At 43.4% G+C, this 22,152-nt stretch overlaps 1 protein-coding gene across 1 annotated transcript in view; it reads right to left on the bottom strand.

Annotated features, from left to right (window-relative positions):
* CDH12 (cadherin 12) overlaps nt 1–22,152 on the bottom strand; it is a 241,364-nt gene that overhangs the window by 38,022 nt on the left and 181,190 nt on the right. The window contains exon 6 of the mRNA XM_035126166.2: nt 2,700–2,887. Coding sequence (XP_034982057.2) covers nt 2,700–2,887 — 188 coding nt within the window. The remainder of the gene's footprint in view (nt 1–2,699; nt 2,888–22,152) is intronic.

The raw sequence follows: 22,152 nt of genomic DNA, 5'->3' as shown, positions 1-22,152 counted from the left end.
TTCTGATGTGTACGGAGCATTTTTTTTTAAAAAAAAAAAAAACCTTGCAAGAAGGAAGGCATTGTGCTAACGAGACTGACATTTCTACAACTATATGGGACAGCTTCCGACAAACACCCATGCATTGAGTCCACATATTTGCTGTGGGCCCTGGTTCCTAATCATAAGCTCCTATGGCCAAACTAGGAAAGATGCTACATTTAAATTCTTTAAATGCAATGCTTCAGCAGCCAGCAATTCTTAGGAAACAGTGGTTTATTCCTTTATTGTAAATGGAGCCTTACACTTGCAAGTCTTCACATGTCTACTCAGAAGTTACTCCCACTGTATTCAATGGAGCTTATTCCCAGTTAACAGGGTAAAGACTGTGCAGCCTTACACCGAAATAAAAAAAAAATCCTTCCAGTAGCACCTTAGAGACCAACTAAGTTTGTCATAGGTATGAGCTTTCGTGTGCATGCACACTTCTTCAGATACACTGAAACAGAAGTCACCAGACACTTATATATAGTGAGAGGGTGGGGAGGGGTATTACTCAGAAGGGTGGTGGGAATGGGTGATTGGCTGATAGCAGTGGTAAACCTGTTGACTACTGTTAATGACTGCAATTGGTCTTGCAGGAAAAAGCAAGGGGTGAGATGGCTAAAGAAAGCTTTATCATGTATAATAAGATAAGAATCCAATGTCTTTATTCAGACCAGCTCTCTCCATGGTTTTAAGCTTGGTAATGAGTTGCAATTCAGCAACTTCTCTTTCCAGTCTGTTTCTGAAATTTTTCTGAAATCCTAAGCAATTTTACTCAGAATTAAGTCCCACTGAGTTCAATAGGATTTACTCTCTGGTATGATCCTAATCATTCTCACAGTTTCCTATTACAGTGGTACCTCGGATTACAACAGTCCTGTTTACAAACAATTCGGTTTACAAACTCGGCAAAACTGGAATTAGTGTCCCGGTTTGCGAACTTTGTCTCGGTCTAAGAACGGAATCCGAACAGTGGAAGGGCATTGGCGGCGGGAAGCCTCATTAGGGAAAGTGTGCCTCAGTTTAAGAACGGTTTTGGTTTAAGAACGGACTTCCGGAACGGTTTAAGTTCGTAAACTGAGGTACCACTGTATTATTATTACTCACTTTTTTCCCTGACAGGGACTCGAGGCAGCTTACAGTTAAAATTTTATTTCATTCTTTTTACCGGTGGAAAGTTTGTACATCCCTTCCCTCGCACACTTTTTCTTTGCAACAATCCTGCGAGGTAGGCTAGGCTGAGAGATTTTAATTGGATCAAGGTGACAGATGTATTTGTGCATACAACGTATACATGTGCAGCGAAATCAAATGCAGGAGAAGCTTCTTGATCTAGAAAATGGTGTCCCTATTTTCATCTGAGAAATATTGGAGGGTATGTGTTTACATCTTGCCTTCTAAAGGTTATTCATGCAATTGCTTTGTGTGTGAGTGGTGTAGGACTGGTATCTTGTCCATGTTTGGTCCCTACTCCCACTCAAAAGACTGGGCACATGAATCATGTGAAGTACTAAAACTTCTATGGCTACTAATTTTGCTATTGTTTTTAAAACACCATTTCTATTCCTTTGGAGGTTTACGGCCCACTTGCAATAGTCAAGCAAAATGCTGCAAGCTCTTAGTTACTATAGAGAGTGATTGATTTGAGCTGAAAATGTACTTTCTTTTGAAAACCACAGGAGACAGCAGCTTCCTGGCTGGGAGATACAATGGACTCTTTGCCCTTCAGCGGGATTACATAGCTACAAGTTTATCCATTGGAAGATTCCAATAGGGCTGGACTGACAGCTTGGTGCCAGGTAAATATAAAAACAGGCCTGAGGATGGGGATGTGAGGGGGCGGGGGAAGGAATTCCATACTTATTTTAATGTGTATGCACATAATTTACAATTCCAAATATAATGTGCGACTCAAAACACAGTTATCCCTCAAACCTTACACTTTGCTGAATTTTGTAATGCAGTTATCCAGCCAAATAAAATGCACGTATTAGCGTAAAGCCTGCATTCAGATGCATATTTGAGTGAAAATAACATTAGAATACATTATGCTAGGGGGAATTGGGTTTTTAAAAGGAAAAATAATGTGTATATCAGGAGAACGACACACTAAAATGCTGACAAATTTTCACAAGGACTTAAAAACAACAACAACCCCACAAGCTAATGCAGAATTTTTGAGGCCTGTATATTGGGGAAATGGCAAAGGGAGAGTAACAAAAAATGACTGATTTATCCATCAGCAGCTGAGGATAAAAATGGACTTCTAGTTAACAAGAAATCTAAACTGATCTCTCTTGCCCAATACACTTGACAGAATGGTTGACCATGGACACCATGTTGCTACCCTCTTCTATTGATGGTGTTTGTTTCTTTTTGGGGTTAGGTGCTATGAAGGGAGGCAGTTCTTGACCTAAAAATCTGGAAGATGTAAGTCTGACTTCAGCCTTTTTAAGTAATCTTGAGGTTAATCACTATCTACCTACCACGTAACTCCAAGGGGAGAGGGGTTATTGGGATGTTGTTTGTATTTTGATTATATATTTTGCAGTTTTATATTTTGATTTTGTTCTGTGAACCACCCTAAGACCTCTGGGTATAGGGCAGTATATAAATTCAATAAATAATAATAATAATAATAATAATAATAATAATAATAATAATAATAGAAATACCTTTTTCAGCTTGATGACCCCTTCTTGTGTGTTCTCATCTGTGCCGATGTCAAACAAGTTCCCTCCATCTCCCGGTACAATAGTATATTCAATTTCTGCATTTTTCCCAGAGTCGGGATCCACCGCTCTGATTCTTCCAATGGCTGAACCAATGAGAGATGTTTCAGGTACTTTCAGGTGGAAGATACCTATGGCAAATTGATAATCAGTTATTCAGCTGAAATCTTGGCAAATTACAGATAGTTGTAACACATGCTGCTACCATTAATATGGGTAAAAAGGTAAAGGACCCCTGGATGGTTAATTCCAGTCAAAGGCAACTATGGGGTTGCGGTGCTCATCTCACTTTCAGGTCGAGGGAGCTGGTGTTTGTCTTTGGACAGCTTTCCGGGTCAAGTGGCCAGCATGACTAAACCACTTCTCACAACACAACACTGTGACGGAAACCAGAGTGCATGGAAATGCCATTTAGTTTCCCGCCAGAGTGGTACCTATTTATCTACTTGCACTTTGACGTGCTTTCGAACTGCTAGGTTGACAGGAGCTGGTACAGAGCAACTGGAGCTCACCCTATCACGGGGATTCGAACTGCCGACCTTCTGATTGGCAAACCCACCCAAGAGGCTCAGTGATTTAGACCACAGTACCACCTGTGTCCCTACCATTAATACAGCACATAAGGGCACTATACAATCCTATCATAATAGCCACGCCAAAACTATTTTTCCCTATTCGATTCTGATTTTAAAGGTGAAACACAAATTTAATGAATAAATAAATACATTAAATATAAACCGGGGAGGGGGGGCATTTGAGAGTTTCAGATTTGCAGCCATGTCCTGGTTGTTTTGTTTTGGGCAAGCATCAACCATGAAACATCCCAAGCCATTAAACGCTATTCCCATTACATCAGTCATTCAGGTAATATCTGTTGAATCATGAAGAGCAAATGTGGTTCAACACAGCTTTTGACAAAGCTGCATAACGTCAAGTTCGTATAACATCAAAAAGGATTATGCTGAAATATCACAAGCATGTCGATAGCTCTGTATCTGTTTGCCCCTCTGCAGGGTCCCAATGCCTATTCTGGTCACAGGCCCTTCAGTATCCAGAGATACCCCTAAAACCAGAAGCACTTTGTTTTTACACTGGGGGCTACACTTACAATAGTGCAGCAGCAAACAGATGTCAGCAAAAAGTTGGTGTGTGGGTGTGCATACACCATAGTGTCTTTCTCACCAAAGCATTTCACATTGTTTTCTACACAGCACATTCATTAGACATAGCTAAAACAACTGGACTGGAATAAAGCCATTTCGCCGCTAGAAGTTCTCACTGCCCAAGTCAGTTGCAAGAATTTTAACAGCTTCATAATTTTGACAGAATGGCTCCCACTGCTACAAGACACTCATATCCTACTGAGGAAGAAGAATGTCCTTAACATTTTTCTTAATCATTTCAGAGGAAGCTATAATTTTAACTTTTCATCAAAAACAGAGGTCAGGGATTTTGTGCTAATCAATTTTAGTGAACTCATTTTCCAGGCCCCTTTTGTACTTCAAGAGAGGTTCTTGACGCAGGCAGGGGAGAGGGATGCTTCCTGTGAGCTTGGTTTCTCTAGAAATTAATCATGCTGGAAGGAGGGTTTCCCTGTTTGTTAGGCCCGTTGGTCTGATTCCATTCATACCAAGTCGAAGTAAATATATTCAGTTCAGAAAGTTCAGCTCTCTTGGCTATTATTGTTGTTATTACTATTACACATCCTTCACCCTAAGGACCCAGGATGGGTTACAGCAATTAAAATACAATATTAGCATTGAAACACAGTGTCATACAATATTAAAAACAGTTTTAAACTACTTGAAATTACAGAAATAAGGTGGGTCTTAAAAAGATACATCTCTAGTGTCAAAAAATCAGGGAAAGAGGTGTGTCTGATTTTGCAGTGTCCACGTATGGTATAAAAGCACATGGCCTAAAACCTTGTTACAGCTATAAACTACCTACCGTAGAGAAGAGCATTTCAAACTGGAGCATACATGCAAACAAACAAATAGGAAGGCCTATGTCTGGACAGTGCTTGGATGAAAGAGAAACCACATAGAAACCCATTTAATTTAATGGGTGAAATGTAGGATACTATAAAGCAGGAGTGGCTACCTTTTTTTTCCAGCCCAAGGTTTGTACAGATGTGTGTGTGTGTGTACACGCACAAACACGCACACACACACACAGGGCAGGGAAACAGGCAGAAACACACCTATTCAGACAAAATAAAAAAATTCCTTCAGTAGCACCTTAAAGACCAACTAAGTTTTTATTTTGGTATGAGCTTTCGTGTGCATGCACACTTCTTCAGATACAGATACACTGTATCTGAAGAAGTGTGCATGCACACGAAAGCTCATACCAAAATAAAAACTTAGTTGGTCTTTAAGGTGCTACTGAAGGAATTTTTTTATTTTACTTCGATCCAGACCAACACGGCTACCTACCTGTAACCAGACCTATTCAGACAGGCATTTTGACACATACATGAACAGAGTAACACAGAGCTGCACACACAGATACGCACATTCTGCTTTTTCAGGCATCCCCAACTTCGGCCCTCCAGATGTTTTGGACTACAGTTCCCATCTTCCCCGACCACTGGTCCTGTTAGCTAGGGATCATGGGAGTTGTAGGCCAAAACATCTGGAGGGCCACAGTTTAGGGATGCCTGCTGTAGACTGTGAGGGAATGGGAAAATAGTAGGAGGGAAGCCCACTCTTTCCTCCATTCCTGTTTCCTGACCTCAAATAGCTTCTTTCAACAGTGACAATCCAGAGGCAGAAAATGTCATTTTTCAGAGGCAAGAAAAGGCACTACCGACTTGGAGACTGAATTCATTTTGGACACCAAAAAGCACCTAAAACAGTTCAAAAGGCATAGAAAAAGCTGTATGGATGAGAAGCCAGCAGAAAACAGGTTTATGGCTTTTTTATTATAATATAGACCCTGCAGGTATCCCTACTTTCCAGGGACAGTCCCAGATTTACAGAAGCCACCCCGGTTTCTGATTTGATCCTACTTTTCCTTAGGTAAAGGTAAAGGGACCCCTGACCATTAGGTACAGTCATGACCGACTCTGGGGTTGCAACACTCATCTCTCTCTATAGGCCGAGGGAGCCGGTGTACAGCTTCCAGGTCATGTGGCCAGAATGACAAAGTCACTTCTGGCGAACCAGAGCAGCACACAGAAACGCTGTTTACCTTCCCACTTGGAGTGGTACCTATTTATCTACTTGCACTTTGACGTGCTTTTGAACTGCTAGGGTGGCAGGAGCTGGGACCAAGCAATGGGAGCTCACCTCATCACAGGGATTTGAACCGCCAACCTTCTGATCAGCAAGCCCTAGGCTCTGTGGTTTAACCCATAGCACCACCTGTGTTCCTTAGGATGTCCCTATTTTCATTGGAGAAATGTTGGAGGGTGTGTTATTATAGGTTTCAATAGCAAATCTATCCCTCTAGATTTCTTTTACTTGTCCACCAACCATGCCATCTGGCCTGCCAACCACTTGGCAGCACTCCCATTTTTGCAATCCCAGGTAGGGAACATTAACAAGAAATTTGTCAAGGCCAGTGTACATGGTTGGTTGGTTGGGCTGGGCTTGATTGAACAGGTATTCCACAAGACATTGTTAACTCTGTGTATTTGAGAAGGGCTTTGGTGCATAAAACAATGGGTGAATTTCTAATGCTGGTTGTCCCTTTTCTTCACTTACAAAGTTGCAAAGCATCCCAGTCAATGAGGAGTTTGTTTTCTGTTTTAAGAAATCTGGCTGGCACTACAATGAAAGGAATAAGTGAGTCAAGGCAGTTGTATATTACTTATTTCAAATTGTTTAGGCTGCAGTGTTTTATTTACAGCAACTTGGCATTCTGTTGCATTTTCAGAAATTCAGCAGCAATAAAAGCCAGGGTCATTTGGATTAATCTGAAACTCTGAAGGATTCTTCAGCTCCTGCCAAACTCAGATTTCCAATGATGTACTGTGTAATTAGGCTGCCACCATCCTTCAGTAATGGTACCTCAGTAACATACGGAACATCTTAATGGCTCTTACCTTGGCAGCATGCTGTTAAGGGAGGTAATGAAAACAAACAATGCATGTTTTCCCTCAAGTGAAGGCTAAAATGTTAAATCCACTTTGCTATTTCCCTTTGACTAAAAATGGGGCAGGGGGAATGTAAGAGGAGCACAAATTAAAAAGCATGCAGCTGCCTTTCAAAGCATGTGTGTGGCTGTTCATCTGCCTTTGTTCAAATTTATTGTCAATTCAGTCTCTCTGGTTGGATCTACACTGACCTGTTTAATGTTATTTCCCCATATTAGAACAATATTAGATATGTTGTACGGAAACCTCACGGGGCATTACTTGTTAATTAAAATGTTTTTTACCTTGGTTCCCACCCACCCCAAACACACATCAAATGTAAGCATTTACTCAGCCACACCATTTCCCCAAATGCTGTTTCTTTCCCTGCTGGCCACTGGTTGCTCTGGTGTCACATTTTAATATTCCCTCCCTCCTTCTGTGTCCTTTGAACACCGTCCCTTGAATACCATTGTGGGGGTGGGGCTTGGGCGTACCCAGGATCAAAACTAGGGGGGGCAAGGGGAGGGGCCAAGGCACGGAAGGGGAGGGGCCACAAAGTGGGCGGGAACAGCGAACTCGCGCTCCGCCGGGCTGTGCCCCTCCCTAGAAGCAGGGCTGGTGGGCGGAGGCGGAGCCCAGCCCAGCGGAGCGCAAGTTCAGCGTTCCCGCCCGCTGCGCCACGCTCCCTGGTTCCCCGCCGCGCTTGGCCTTGCCTGAGGGCGCGCCGGGGAGCTGGAGGGAGGGTGCGGTGCGGTGCGGCGGGAATGGCGAACTCGCGCTCCGCCGGGCTGTGCTCCGCCTCTGCCCACCAGCCCTGCTTCTAGAGTAGGGCAGCTGCCCTAACTTGCTGAATGGTGGGTACGCCCTTGGGGTGGGGAGTTTGAATGCAGTAAAAAAGATAAAAATCCTATAGAGGGACATATAAGTAGTGTGATCAAAACTGGTGTACTGAGAATACAGACTAGTTGGCAGAAGATAGAGAGACCATGTGACTTTATCATATTCACTGTGTTTACAATTCAAACCACATTTATACAACACATTTTGATCCACCCAAGAAATGTAGACACCTCCTGTGAAATGTTAATGAAGTGTTTTTCCCAATTATTTTCTTATAATAATGGATGTTTCACCTGAGGAAGAATGTTTAATTTTCTTCAGCTGTTGCCCCAGGGAAAATTCAGTGGCAACTCTAATTTTCCACAAAGTATCTCAAGGGTTTATGATTTATCTTATGCTTTCCCCTCGTAGCAACTCTGCAAGGTAATTTCAGCTCAGAGACAATGAAATTCAAGACTGCTCAACACACTTCATGGCTAAGGCAGGATTCTGAGCTCCAGTACACTACCCTAGCTCTCAGCACGCTTTGGAATGGCACCAATGAATTTAGGCCATGCGGTGATCTGGTTATGTGATGATGCGATCCTAGATGCATGGATCTATTGCAGAGATGGGGAACCTGAAGGTGCTGATGGAGTGCAATTCTCATCATCCCTGACCACTCAGGTGGAGGTCCATAGTTTACCCAACACTGAACTATTCACTTTACGTTCTCCTCTGCATTTCACCATCAAAAATGTCCCACGGTAAGAAAGCAAATGCTACAATACTATGAGACCTTGGTTCTCTATGAACCATATGTTCTGTGTAAATAACAACCTGGTAAGATGAACACCATACAACAACCATTTGTTGGTGGATTGCCAGATGTTTGGCAACCTCCCACCCACCCACCTTTCATCCATTTTCTTTTTGTGTGTGCAGACCTGATCTGGATACAAGAAATGTAACTGGGCTATCCCCAACAGGAAAGGGGAAGCTGAAGCAACGCGAAAGACCAAAAGGACAAAGTATAAAATGAAAGCAGGTCAGTGGTGATGTTATAATCACAGAGGAATCGAAATGAAAGCCCCCCCCCCAACCTGAGTTTCACCTGCATATTCTTCCAATGAAACAAGCAATATGAACGGAACATGAGGCTACTGTGAAGCAAATCAATTTTGTTTGTCCTTGACATTTTAAAACTGTGTGGTTCCTGAGGAGGGCCACTGTTTTGAAAACAGAAAGCTTTAAAGGTAGGGCACAGAAACAGGAGTCCCCTCCTGCCAGCAGTATGTCGTGTTACAAACAAGCCCGGCTCATAATCCTCAGAAGTATGTGACAGAAAGAAAGGAAGTAACTCTTCTTTCAGAAGTCTCTGTATGTGAATGAGGATGAATTGCTGTTTTTCTTGGATTCTAATTTTTTAAAATCTTAAATTTAGTTTGTCATATACCTGCATTAATATGCATTTTATCCCATGTCGATGGCCTTTCAGCTGATTCCCTGGTGGCCCGCTGGAATGCGGAGTTAACCAGCGCTATTGACTGTCTGGCTCCGAAGCGCCCTCTCAGATTGCATGGAGCCCGGACAGCCCCGTGGTTTTCCCCGGCGCTGAGGGCAATGAAACAGTCGTTGAGACGGCTAGAGCGCCGGTGGCGGAAAACTCATTTTGAATCAGACCGGACACGGGCTAGAGCTCAACTTCGAGCCTACCAAGTGGCAATGGCGACGGCGAAGAGGACCTTCTTCACCGTCTCCATCGCATCTGCAGAAAACAGCAGCAGGAGACTCTTCCAGGTGGTTCGCAATTTAGCGGAACCACCTGCTCCATCCGGGCCCAGTACGGGCCACATGATCTCCTGCAATGATTTTGCAAAGTTTTTTGCAGATAAAGTCGCTCAGATTCGGGAAGAGGTAGACTCCACCGTGGGAGCAGGGCCGGGGCGGGGGAGTGCTAGAGTCCTGTCTAGTCAAGTTTTGTGGGATCAATTTCAATCTGTTACCTCCGAGGATGTGGACAGGCTGCTTAGACGAATGAAACCAACCACCTGTCTCCTTGATCCTTGCCCATCCTGGCTTATAAAAGCTAGCCAGGAAGGGCTGGGCAATGGGCTTCGCGGGTTGGTAAATGCTTCTCTCCATGAGGGAGCCTTCCCAGACCCGCTGAAAGAGGCGGTTATTAAACCGCTTCTTAAAAAACCATCTTTAGATCCGGCCAATATGGCCAACTATCGCCCAGTCTCAAATCTTCCATTCTTGGGCAAGGTGATTGAGCGAGTGGTTGCGGAACAACTCCAGGCACGCCTGGAAGAAGCGGACCATTTGGATCCCTTCCAGTCAGGATTCAGGCCTCATCATGGGACTGAAACTGCCTTGGTCGCACTGGTCGATGATCTCCGGCGGGCTAGGGACAAAGGTAAGAGCTGTTTCCTTGTTCTGCTGGATCTCTCAGCGGCTTTTGACACCATCAACCATAACATCCTTCTGGACCGTCTAGAGGGCTTGGGAGCTGGGGGCACTGTCATGCAGTGGTTCCGCTCCTTCCTCCTGGGCCGTGTTCAGAAAGTGGTGGTGGGGGATGAGTGTTCAGACCCCTGGGCGCTCACTTGTGGGGTGCCTCAGGGTTCTGTCCTCTCCCCCATGCTTTTTAACATCTATATGCAGCCGCTGGGAGAGATCATCAGGGGGTTTGGGCTGGGTGTCCACCAGTATGCTGATGATACCCAGCTCTACCTCTCTTTTAAATCAGAACCAGTGAAGGCGGTGAAGGTCCTGTGTGAGTGCTTGGAGGCGGTTGGAGGATGGATGGCGGCTAACAGATTGAGATTGAATCCTGACAAGACAGAAGTACTGTTTGTGGGGGACAGGAGGCGGGCGGGTGTGGAGGACTCCCTGGTCCTGAATGGGGTAACTGTGCCCCTGAAAGACCAGGTGCGCAGCCTGGGAGTCATTTTAGACTCACAGCTGTCCATGGAGGCACAGGTCAACTCCGTGTCCAGGGCAGCTGTTTATCAGCTCCATCTGGTACGCAGGCTGAGTCCCTACCTGCCCACTGACTGTCTCTCCAGAGTGGTGCATGCTCTAGTTATCTCTCGCTTGGACTACTGCAATGCGCTCTACGTGGGGCTACCTTTGAAGGTGACCCGGAAACTACAACTAATCCAGAATGCGGCAGCTAGACTGGTGACTGGGAGCGGCCGCCGAGATCACATAACACCGGTCCTAAAAGACCTACATTGGCTCCCAGTACGTTTCCGAGCACAATTCAAAGTGTTGGTGTTGACCTTTAAAGCCCTAAACGGCCTCGGTCCGGTATACCTGAAGGAGCGTCTCCACCCCCATCGTTCTGCCCGGACACTGAGGTCCAGCTCCGAGGGCCTTCTGGCGGTTCCCTCATTACGAGAAGCCAAGTTACAGGGAACCAGGCAGAGGGCCTTCTCGGTAGTGGCACCCACCCTGTGGAATACCCTCCCACTAGAGGTCAAAGAGAACAATTACCAGACCTTTAGAAGGCATCTCAAGGCAGCCCTGTTTAGGGAAGCTTTTAATGTTTGATGGATTTCTGTATTTTAGAATTTCTGTTTTTTTGGAAGCCGCCCAGAGTGGCTGGGGGAACCCGGCCAGATGGGCGGGGTATAAATAATAAATTATTATTATTATTATTATTATTATTATTATTATTATTATTATTATTTATTTCAATATACACAATTTTGCAACATTTTTTCTCATATGATACATTATGTATGTTCTTTTCTTTAATATAGGTATTCTTATGCACATCCCCCCCCAATTGATGCTTTTTTGTACTTTTTAATGCAAAAAACTGGAGAAATGATAATTTCTAAGGACACCTTCATTTCATTATGCATACAGTGGTACCTCAGGTTGCGGACCCGATCCATTCCAGAGTGCCGTTTGCACCCCAAAAAGTCCGCAACCCAAGCGGCGCTTTTGCGCATGTGCAAAAGTGCAATAGACTGCTTCTGCGCATGCATGCGCGCGAAACCCTGAAGCAACCCACAGCGGATGCAACACGAGGTATGACTCTACTGTTACAAGCACATCAGATTAGAACTGAACTTCATCCTTTACCCTATGTGAACTAAGAAGAAGTGAGGATGCCTGAAGACAAATGAGCTGGCAGTTCTTTCTTTCCTTCCTAATTCCTAGGAACAATTAGCTGCTAAGGAGATAGAAGATAAGCAGAGATTCACAGTGGAGGAGTAGGCTGCTACAATTCCCTCCAGCATTATCTGTCGGCATCCCTGGGATCTCAACAGTCAAAGCCTGATTTAAACCTGTCTACTTTTGTTATGATAAATGCAAGGTGTTGCACAGTTGTAAGACAGTCCCCTGTATCACAAAACATACATAGACATATATACATATAGGAATGGGGAGATCACTCAGTCTCTGGCCAATGTCTCTTTTGCATGCTTTCATCCATAAGTCTATTTCTTCCCATTTCCAAACTGATCAGTGGGAGATTATGACATATTGGAGATTCTGCACATTGACCACAGAATGTATACAATTCAGTCAAAATATGCCCATTCCCCAAGACCTGTTGTAGTTGATGCATGTTGACTGGAAAATGTTCAAAATTCCTTCTTCATGGGCAGATTACAGATAACAATGCCTTGCTGTTATGCACATTAACTGCTCAACTTGTTTTCCCCTTAATATATATGCACACATACAGGTACACACACACAACTGCTTTGGCTAATTTTCTCTCTAAGGCAAACCTACAACGCCCAAAGCACTGTGGTTAGCATGTTACTGACGAACCCCTGATTTTTGCAAGCTCAGAGAGGCAAGAAAAACGGGAGGCTTGCCATCATAGTGGACTGTTTGGAATGGAAGGAAACAATTTGCCCAGGGCTGCTCTAAGCTTTGCCAAACTGCAGTCATGCACTTTTTTTAAAGGTTTCACTTTTGATGCATCAGCTAACAATGAGAACTGCGGAGAGGTTTTAGAAGGGACCTGGGTATGTATTCAAGCATGAGATAAGTGAGAAGAATTTTTCTCCTTGGCTCTACCAAAGAATAGCAATGGGAACAGCATAATCTGCAAAGTTTGGATTTATGGCTGCGGTCACATAGGTAAGGGTCAATTCGAGAACATTGGAAAGGGCAAGCTGAATCCAAATGTCACACACGCTTGATTTACTTAAAGGAAACACATTGTAATTTACACATGCACAAATTGCCTTTTGCTTAGCCGGAGTTACCCAAATGGCAACAGTGACTGGGGGAAAATGTCAAATTTCATTAAGTTCACTGCTTTACTTTTTGCCTCTCCTGTGGATCATCTAATGTTTGTGTGGCAACAGATTTCTAATAGAGTAGGAAATTTATAACAACATGTGCAATGCAATCTGTGCATACAACTTGAAAGGTTTCCCCTCTTCACTAGCCTCGGTGTGGTACACCTGGGGTGATCCATGCACAAAGACTCATCATTTAGGGCCTAATGACCATGAGGCAGGCAAACACCCTGATAAGTGCTCAGTGGTGGGGAAAGGCAGGGGCGGTGGGGGCAGCACGCTCCGGGTGCCATCCCTGAAAGGGTGACAAAATCCCCCCTGGGCAGATCACCGCCGCGCCGATAGGGACGTGACGGAACACACGGCGCCCATAGGGACACAGTGCCGTGGGGCCTTAGCTGGCCTACAGCTGGGGGGGGGAGGCAGCGGGCGGACAGCGGACAGGACGGGCCATCATGGGTGCCACCCACATCACGTCCCCAGGAGAAGCCACATCCCTATGGGCAGTGCAGCGCGTGCCTATGGGCAGGGCGCCCCGCCCCAGTTGCCTGAGAGGCTTCCTCCACCGCTGTAAGTGCTACAAGGTGGCTCATTCAAAAGTTGTATAAAACAAAGGGGTGGGGTTAAATCAGAGAAGAGGCAAGTGGTTGGTGCCAATTCCTTCCTCAGACCTTTTATTTTGCTGTGCTTATAGAATGTCAACACGACCAAGTTTATGTGGTGTAGTGGTTAAGAGTGGTAGACTCATAATCTGGGGAACTGGGTTCGTGTCTCCGCTCCTCCACATGCAGCTGCTGGGTGACCTTGGGCTAGTCACACTTCTTTGAAGTCTCCCAGCCCCACTCACCTCACAGAGTGTTTGTTGTGGGGGAGGAAGGGAAAGGAGAATGTTAGCCGCTTTGAGACTCCTTCAGGTAGTGAGTGATAAAGTGGGATATCAAATCAAAACTCTTCTTCTTATTCTAACAACATATGAGTCACGTTTTGCATTTTCGACCAGTGCTAACTTCCATCTTGTGTATGCTATTTCATACAGAACTCAATTTTGAATCATAGAATTGTAGAGATGGAAGGGACCCCAAGGGTCATATAGTCTAACCCCCCGTGCGAGGCAGGATCTCAGCTAAAGCATCAATGACAGATGCTTATCCAACCTCTGCTTAAAAAACCTTCAAGGAAGAAGAATCCACAACCTCTCAAGGGAGACTGTTCTACTGTTGAACAGCTTTTACTGTCAGAAAGTCCCATCCCCCCATATTTAGTTGGAATCTCCTTTCTTGCAACTTGAAGCCATTGGTTTGAGTCCCACCCTCCAGAGCAGGAGAAAACGAACTTTCTCCCTCTTCCACGTGACTGCTCTTGAAATATTTGGATATGGCTACCATGTCTCCTCTTAGTCCCTTCTTTTCCAGGCTAAACATACCCAGCTCCTTCAACCATTCCTCATAAGGTTTGGTTTCCAGACCTTGGTCATCTTGGTTGCCTTCCTCTGCACACCTTCCAGCCTGTCCACATCCTTCTTAAATTGTGGTGCCCAAAATTGGACACAGTATTCCATGCATGGTCTGACCGAGACAGAATAGAGCAAGACTATTACTTCCCTTGATCTGGACACTATACTTCTGTTGATGCAGCCTAGAATAGCATCAGCTTTATTTTGCTGCTGCTGCAAACAAAAAACAGAATCATGCACAGTCCAACAATTGTTGAAAAGACAAATACACCTGCTACTGGTTAAACTGTGTCAGGTCCTAGGATAATGGTTTTCTGACTGGGAGTCCAGGAGTCCCTCAGTAGCTTACCAAGAACTCCTTAATTAATAGAACAGCAACAGTAGACAAGCTTCTGTGAAGGACAACTTGTCCACCACTACCAATGATTGACAAATCTGTCTATTTTAGGTCCATAGGTGTCATCATCCACAAATTCTGGCAATCTGCCTGGCACAGGAGGGGGCAGGCTGGGAACCAAGCAATGAAGGAAGACGGGAGATGTGGACATGCTTGAACTGTGGGAGAGTAAAACACCTGCAAGGTGAGACTATGCCCATCTGTCCCAAGGCACACCAAGACAGAGGCTGGCACTGCATGTATTATTGCTGACTTGCTCCTGTGCCCTAGCACAAGCCCCAAATCATAGAATCATAGAGTTGGAAGAGACCACAAGGGCCATTCAGTCCAACCCCCTGCCAAGCAGGAAACACCATCAAAGCATTCCTGACATATGCCTGTCAAGCCTCTGCTTAAAGACCTCCAAAGAAGGAGACTCCACCACACTCCTTGGTAGCAAATTCCACTGCCGAACAGCTCTTACTGTCAGGAAGTTCTTCCTAATGTTTAGGTGGAATCTTTTTTCTTGTAGTTTGAATCCATTTCTCCGTGTCTGCTTCTCTGGAGCAGCAGAAAACAATCTTTCTCCCTCCTCTATATGACATCCTTTTATATATTTGAACATGGCTATCATATCACCCCTTGACCTTCTCTTCTCCAGGCTAAACATACCCAGCTCCCTAAGCCGTTCCTCGTAAGGCATCGTTTCCAGGCCTTTGACCATTTTGGTTGCCCTCTTCTGGACACGTTCCAGCTTGTCTGTATCCTTCTTGAACTGTGGTGCCCAGAACTGGACACAGTACTCCAGGTGAGGTCTGACCAGAGCAGAATACAGTGGTACTATTACTTCCCTTGATCTAGATGCTATAATCCAGGGTTTCTTTGGCTGAAAGTCAAGCAATATTATCTGGAAGTTGATGCAAAAAGGGTTCCCTCAGGGAAGAAAGTTTGAAAACCATATCTGAACAGAGTGTGCAAAAAAGTTCTGGGCTTTCTATAGTGCCTGTTTCACTCCACTGAGCTCCTTTGGTAGGAAAGGTTGCCTAGAAATTTAATAAATTAACAACAGCTGCAGCAGCAATGAAAGAAGAAATTGATTTTAATGTATGATCAGATTCTTATATGAAGACCACTAAACTTTAAATGAGCGGTGCAAGAATAGGGCTTTTAAAAAAAGCCTTTATGTTTTCGTGGACTTCTGGAAGGCAAAAGTCTGTGTATCTTTTTAATAATATCATAAACCATCCTGTTCTCCATTTATTTTCCTTTTATGCAAACAATTTCAAACCACTCACTTACATGACATGATATCAGGGCAAACCATAAAATCTTTATTGATCTGGAAATCATTTTTGGAAAAACCATTCTTTACCTGAATTGCTAGCTATTTCCAGTATAAAAGAAAGGAGAATTATGGGTCTTCCATTATTTCAACCAAGAAAAGCTCTTCCCACTATGATTTGCTAGGTTAAGGTGGATTATGATTTGCTAGAACTAGAATGGGGAAAATGCAATTAATTAATGTTCATAGCGATTGTTTTCTTCTTTTTGATCTTTGTCTCTCAGTAGGATATTTATCTTTGTGGTGTTAGTGGGTCTTTGAATCCAAATATCCCTATGACATATATTGCATTGCATAAAAGACATTATATAGCTAAATGCTTTCATTTTCTCTCTTTCAACACAAAGAATTAAGGCGATGAAGAAGTTATGGAACAAAAATACTGCAAAACATGAATTAACTTCACTTAATTTTCATGGTTCCACAATGTATCATTTATCTCAGTTAATTATACATCTTCCACTGTTTAAATGTGTAAGTAAATCTTTCTCCTCCTGAAGAAGATGAATCAAAACTGCTATAAATAAGCTGTAGCAGCTCTAGAGTTGATCACAGTATATTTGACAACAGTGGGGTCTATTTTTCCCAGACCTAAATAATTTTCCAACCCTTCTAATTGATCACAGAATGCTGCCTTATCCCAACTGTTAAATGGTGGGTTTCTTTCTCACCTTGTCAGATCCAGCTGTGCAGAGATGGGAAACTTGTGGCCCTCCAGTTGCTCCAGAACTAGAGCTTTCATCATCCCTGAACATTGCCCATGCTGGCTGAGGCTTAGGGGAGCTGAAGTCTAATTTCCTCTGTTAGGGTCCAAGTTCCACCCTGGGCATGCCAAAATGAGAGATGGCGTAGTAGAATTTCATCTGGTCTACATTTTTAACTGAACCAACCTAACTCACATCTCCCAGACTAGAGGAGGAATCCTATGGACAAGAAGCTGGCCTAAAGCAAGCTGGTATGCAGTAAGATGGCATAAAAAACACCAGTTCCAATCAGCATGATGCTGTTGCTGCCACTCTGCCTAAGCTAGGCAGAGGGAAAACAAGCCTTTGAAATAACGTTATACACCAGGTTGCAAGTCACACAATGAAAGTGAATGGGCTTAGGGTCCCTCTTAAGTTCCCGCTCTCTGGTGCAGCCATACCATGCCCCCAGAAGGCTACTTTTTTTGGTACTTACACCCAGGATTGGCCCGCTCATGAAGTAAGGTGATGCAGTTGTCATGAGTGAATGATGCCCAAGAGGGTGGCAGGGAACCTTTGCCCCCTCCCATATGTTGTTGGGCTCCATTCTCCCATTCTCTGGCCAGTGGTGAGGCATGGTAGGTGTTTGTTGTCCATCAACATTTGGAAAGTGACAGGCTCTCCTTCACTGCTCTAAGCCCTAAGCCAGGCATCCCCAAACTCCGGCCCTCCAGATGTTTTGGACTACAATTCACATCATCCCTGACCACTGGTCCTCTTAGCTAGGGATCATGGGAGTTGTAGGCCAAAACATCTGGAGGGCCGCAGTTTGGGGATGCCTGCCCTAAGCCAAAGGGTACCTTCTCAGTATTTGGAGAGGGAGTAAGGAAGAGTCTGGAAGTAGTCTACAGTCTCGCCATCATGATTAAAGTGCCTTAGCATCCAAAATGGCTTATGATGTAGCTTCTTAAATGACTGCATCAACCTGTCTGATTATTAAGATCATCTTCCGAGCCTTTCTCTGAGTTTCATCAACCATTAGCGGTAAGGTGGATGGAGATTTTGCAGTATCTATTGATTGGTGGATTGATTTGGTTGAATTTCTTACCCTTTATCATAAGTTTCCAGGCTGGATTACAACAACATGAAGTGCAGCATTGAAATCAGTTTAAAAAACCCATTCACAATCAGAAGAATAGGGTGAATCCTAATATATGTGTCTCTCAGATATCAAAGTCACCTGGGTGACTAGGTGCATCTTCAGCCTATGGCAATGCTATTCACCCCCATTTACTAATGAACACCTGGCCAAAGGTAATTTGATTTGGTTATATTGGTTGACTCTGATGAGTTAATTTGTTTTGCAGATCCTGTTTATTCACTTTTCTTCCTGGTGTGCTAGCAAAACCTATGTAATGTAAAAACAACAACAACAACAACAACAACAACAACAAAAAGCCTTCTTATTAGGAATCACAAGTACCGAGATACCAAAGGACCAGAAAAGACTGCTACTGTACGTGATAACACATGGATACTACTAGCCCAGAGATGAAAGGAAGAAACAACCCCAACTAGAGAAGAATGGCAATCCAAGTTGATGGCCTATGCCGAAATGGCAAAATTAACTGGGAAGCTCAGAAATCAAGAAGACAAGAACTTTTAAAAAGAATGGGAAAAGTTTATGATGTACTTACGAGACCACTGCAAGCAAGTTAAAACATTGGCAGGATATTAACCACACTTGCAAAGTAACAGAAAGAATGGATAATTTAGACGGATTAAAAATTGGATAAATATTGATATGCAGTTGTAAATATTATCATGGAAGGGATTGGGGGGGGGAGTCAGGAGATTCAGAGTAATCTCGATATTCGGACTTTGAATTGTTGTTCATAATTTTTATTATTTAAAATCAATTTTTTAAAAAAAATATTTAAAAAGCAAAACCTATGTAATGAAGGCGGTAGATGCACCTTTTGGGCAGGGAATTCCACAGACAATGTCCTCTCCTAGACTGCCCCTCCCAAGTATCTAAGGGTGGCCCCCAATCTTAACATCCATGGGACCCTGTCTTTCAAACTCCTTCTCTAAAGTAGCTCACCACTTTGAAGATAATTGAAGATATGCCTTTTATATCTATTACTTTCTATGTTACACTGGATCTGGATCTGCTCCCCTGTTGGTTGTGATACTTTATTGCTGATATTGTTGTTTTAACTTATTGTTTTAAGCCACAAGGGTGTTATAATCATAATAAAATAAAAATAAAATGAGAAAATGAATGGAATGATTTCATATGCAGCTATTTAAACTGCATAACAGCTGGATGCAAGGCAGAAATCACACAGGTGCTTTGAATGTAAGTGACTTCCTTGTGGGGGGAGGGAAATGAACTGAGTCGCCACTTAATTGTAGCACATAGTGGTAATACTACAAGCTAATATAAATAGATTTATATTCCTCACCCATTGCTATTATTATTCTAACCACCACCTCCTGTTATGACTCCTTCCCTTGAGGCATGCCGAAACAACTTAAAATATAACATATATAAAACAGTTAACATATATAAAAATAGTTAAGACAGTTGCATACATAAAACTATTTTTTAATGCTTATGAACAGAGATTATTTTCAATTAGTGCAACCAGCCTGATAAGTTTATCGTCAGTCTTATAAAACTCTTTATAGCTTTCCTTGAAATTCCATGGAAGTTTCACTGACAGAGAAACCTTCATTTTCAATTCCACTGGAGGTTATACTCTGTGGCGACTCAACATTTCTCCTTTCCCCAGAGAGAAAGTTTTAAAACTAGAGCTCTCTCTGATGTGGTGAGATTTCACTTGTTTCATCTGGGCTCTGAGTTGTACAATTTGTTCCCCAGATGAATGAAATGGAAGCGGCACAACCTCCATGTGTGGGCTGTTGTTACATCAAAAATGAAACATGAGTACCAACTTCACTTGACCAAAGAAAGTGGGAGAAAAATCCTCAACTGCTGGAACTCTGAGAGTGAACTCTTAGGGAATGGGAACAGGGTGAGGGAGGGGAAAGTGGAAGAAAAACTGAAAATGACTGGGGGGCGGAATAAACCTCATTCAGCTCCAAAATTGATTAGGTGGTGGAGCTGTTGAAACAAGCCCACTCGATAGGGGAGTGCACAAGAGGGCAGGATTTGGAACCATCATATTTGGTTCTGATACCAGGACCCTCCCCACTTCAGACAACTTAGGATAAAACCAAGTTCAACTGGAGTCTAAAGCAGAACCTTGCTTTAGAAATTCAATGCAAATACGCAACGTTGTTGCCAATGTCAGAAATACTCCTAGCAGACCCATTGAAATTAACAGACATGATTAGTCTATGTCTATTCATTTAAATGCTTCTGCTCCAAGTGCAATTTACTTGGGTTACAACACACAACTTTTGCTTTAGGGAGTGAAAATAATAATGGATTTGCTTTGCACCTCTAATTTCACAACAAGGCAAAAGCCAGACCCAAGTGCTACACAAGACGCACCCCTTCATATCACACACACACACACACACACACACACACACACACACACACACACAAAACAAAACACACACACACACCTTCATCACAGTGCTGCTCTACCCCTAGGAAAGTTTGGGAAAAGAAAAGAAGGATGAGGTATATAGGAAGTCACAGTGAGGTTGTAGGAACCTGCAGGAGATGGGATGCCCCATATTCAGACCTGAAGATACATACTCCTAAAGATGTCATCACTGATGATGTCATACACCGGCCTAGACCTAAGAATAGCTCCTGCTCATGTTCCAAACTACTGAAGTGACAAGCATTCTCCCCTTTGAACACCAACTTGCTTTTCAGCAGAGGGGGCCACCACAAAGGGAAACAGTCAGAAATTCAGGATGGTTGGGCCAATCTCTTAACTGGCCCCTACGAGAAAATACCTGAAGAAACCAGAGATGAGATTAATTTGGGATCTACTGAGAAAAGCAAGCAATAAATTATATTCACACCCCTTTCGGTATGAAAAATCTATGACATACTAGAGAATATAAACCCTCCAGCCCAGATAAATGTAAGTCCTGGTGTAGGCAAAATTTGCCTCTGTCTGCAGAGCTATTCTAGTTCAGCTGCAGCTGTATCAGTTGTTTATGTGGGATCAATTTTATGGGTGAAAACACCTAAAGTTACCCTACTTCCCACTAAAGTGTCTCTTCTGATTAAACCCTCTACAGTTCAGCAAAGCATTCCATGACATGATTGCCGTAGCTCATGCAAATTTTCTCGTTCAGTATTACTTCCTTGCCCCAGTCTGCGTCTCACAATTTCTCTCTCTATTCCCACAAAGGCTGACAGCTATTATTTGGCTTTTGTGACATTCTATGTGATAGAGGTGAAAGGTTTTCAACTTGAGCTGCGTGCAGAAGGGAAGTCGGGGTAGAAGTGTTGTTTTTTTCCGAGGGCAAATGCATTGGCCAAGGAGGAAACCGCTCTATATTCACAGCCACAGAGCTACAAGATTAGAACCCTGGAAGTGTAAAGAAAGAACCCCATGACATCTCTGCTGAACAAAATAAAAATAAAATAGAGAATGAGTGTTTGACATGTGTGTTTGCTAGCACTCTGTTCCCTTTGCACTTGGAAATGTCCGAGTCTATTAAGCCACCGCATCCATTACAAAGCAATATTCAGGGCCTGCTTTAAGCAATTGTCAAAAGCACTGCTGGAGAGAACACTATATGAAACCAGGCATCTGGGAAAATGCAGACCTCTGCCTGAATTCTTTGGAGAGGTCTGATGTTGTACATAACAGTTTTGAAATCTGGTGCTTTGTGGAGAAGCAGGGTAACTATTGGAAAGGTGTTTGTGGGGGGGGGGGAGAGAGATACACCCAGAAAATGTTGACTCCTTTGGTGTTTCAGAAATACAGGGTGATTCATAATGAAGAATACAGTTTCCAGATGCTGTAAAACAGTAACAGCCAATGACATGGACTACAACTGTGAACTGTGAGATAGATGTACTCATAAAGCTTGTGTTCCACTACTGAGGGAAGTGACATAGGTGATAGTGCATGTGTCACATGACTAGTCAGGCAAAATAGCTGTGCCTGCAGTGGAGAAGGCGTGTTGTGTTCTTGAATTGAGCAGAACGGAATCTGTAACTGTTGTGCAACAGCATTTTCGATCGTGATTCGGAAAACAACCTCCAAGCTGTGACTGTTTCTAAAAAAAAAAACTTTAAGCATTCCCCTACAATTCTGTTACAGGTAGCATAAGATATATTACATTCTTCTTTTTTATAGTGCATTGAAACTGTATACTTCATTATGAATCACCCTGCATATGCTTAATGATAAGCAGAT

Source organism: Zootoca vivipara, chromosome 8, assembly GCF_963506605.1.
Source record: "Zootoca vivipara chromosome 8, rZooViv1.1, whole genome shotgun sequence".
Lineage (NCBI taxonomy): Eukaryota > Metazoa > Chordata > Lepidosauria > Squamata > Lacertidae > Zootoca > Zootoca vivipara.
The sequence above is the reverse complement of the archived record's forward strand: the minus strand, read 5'-3'. Positions and strand labels throughout refer to the sequence as shown.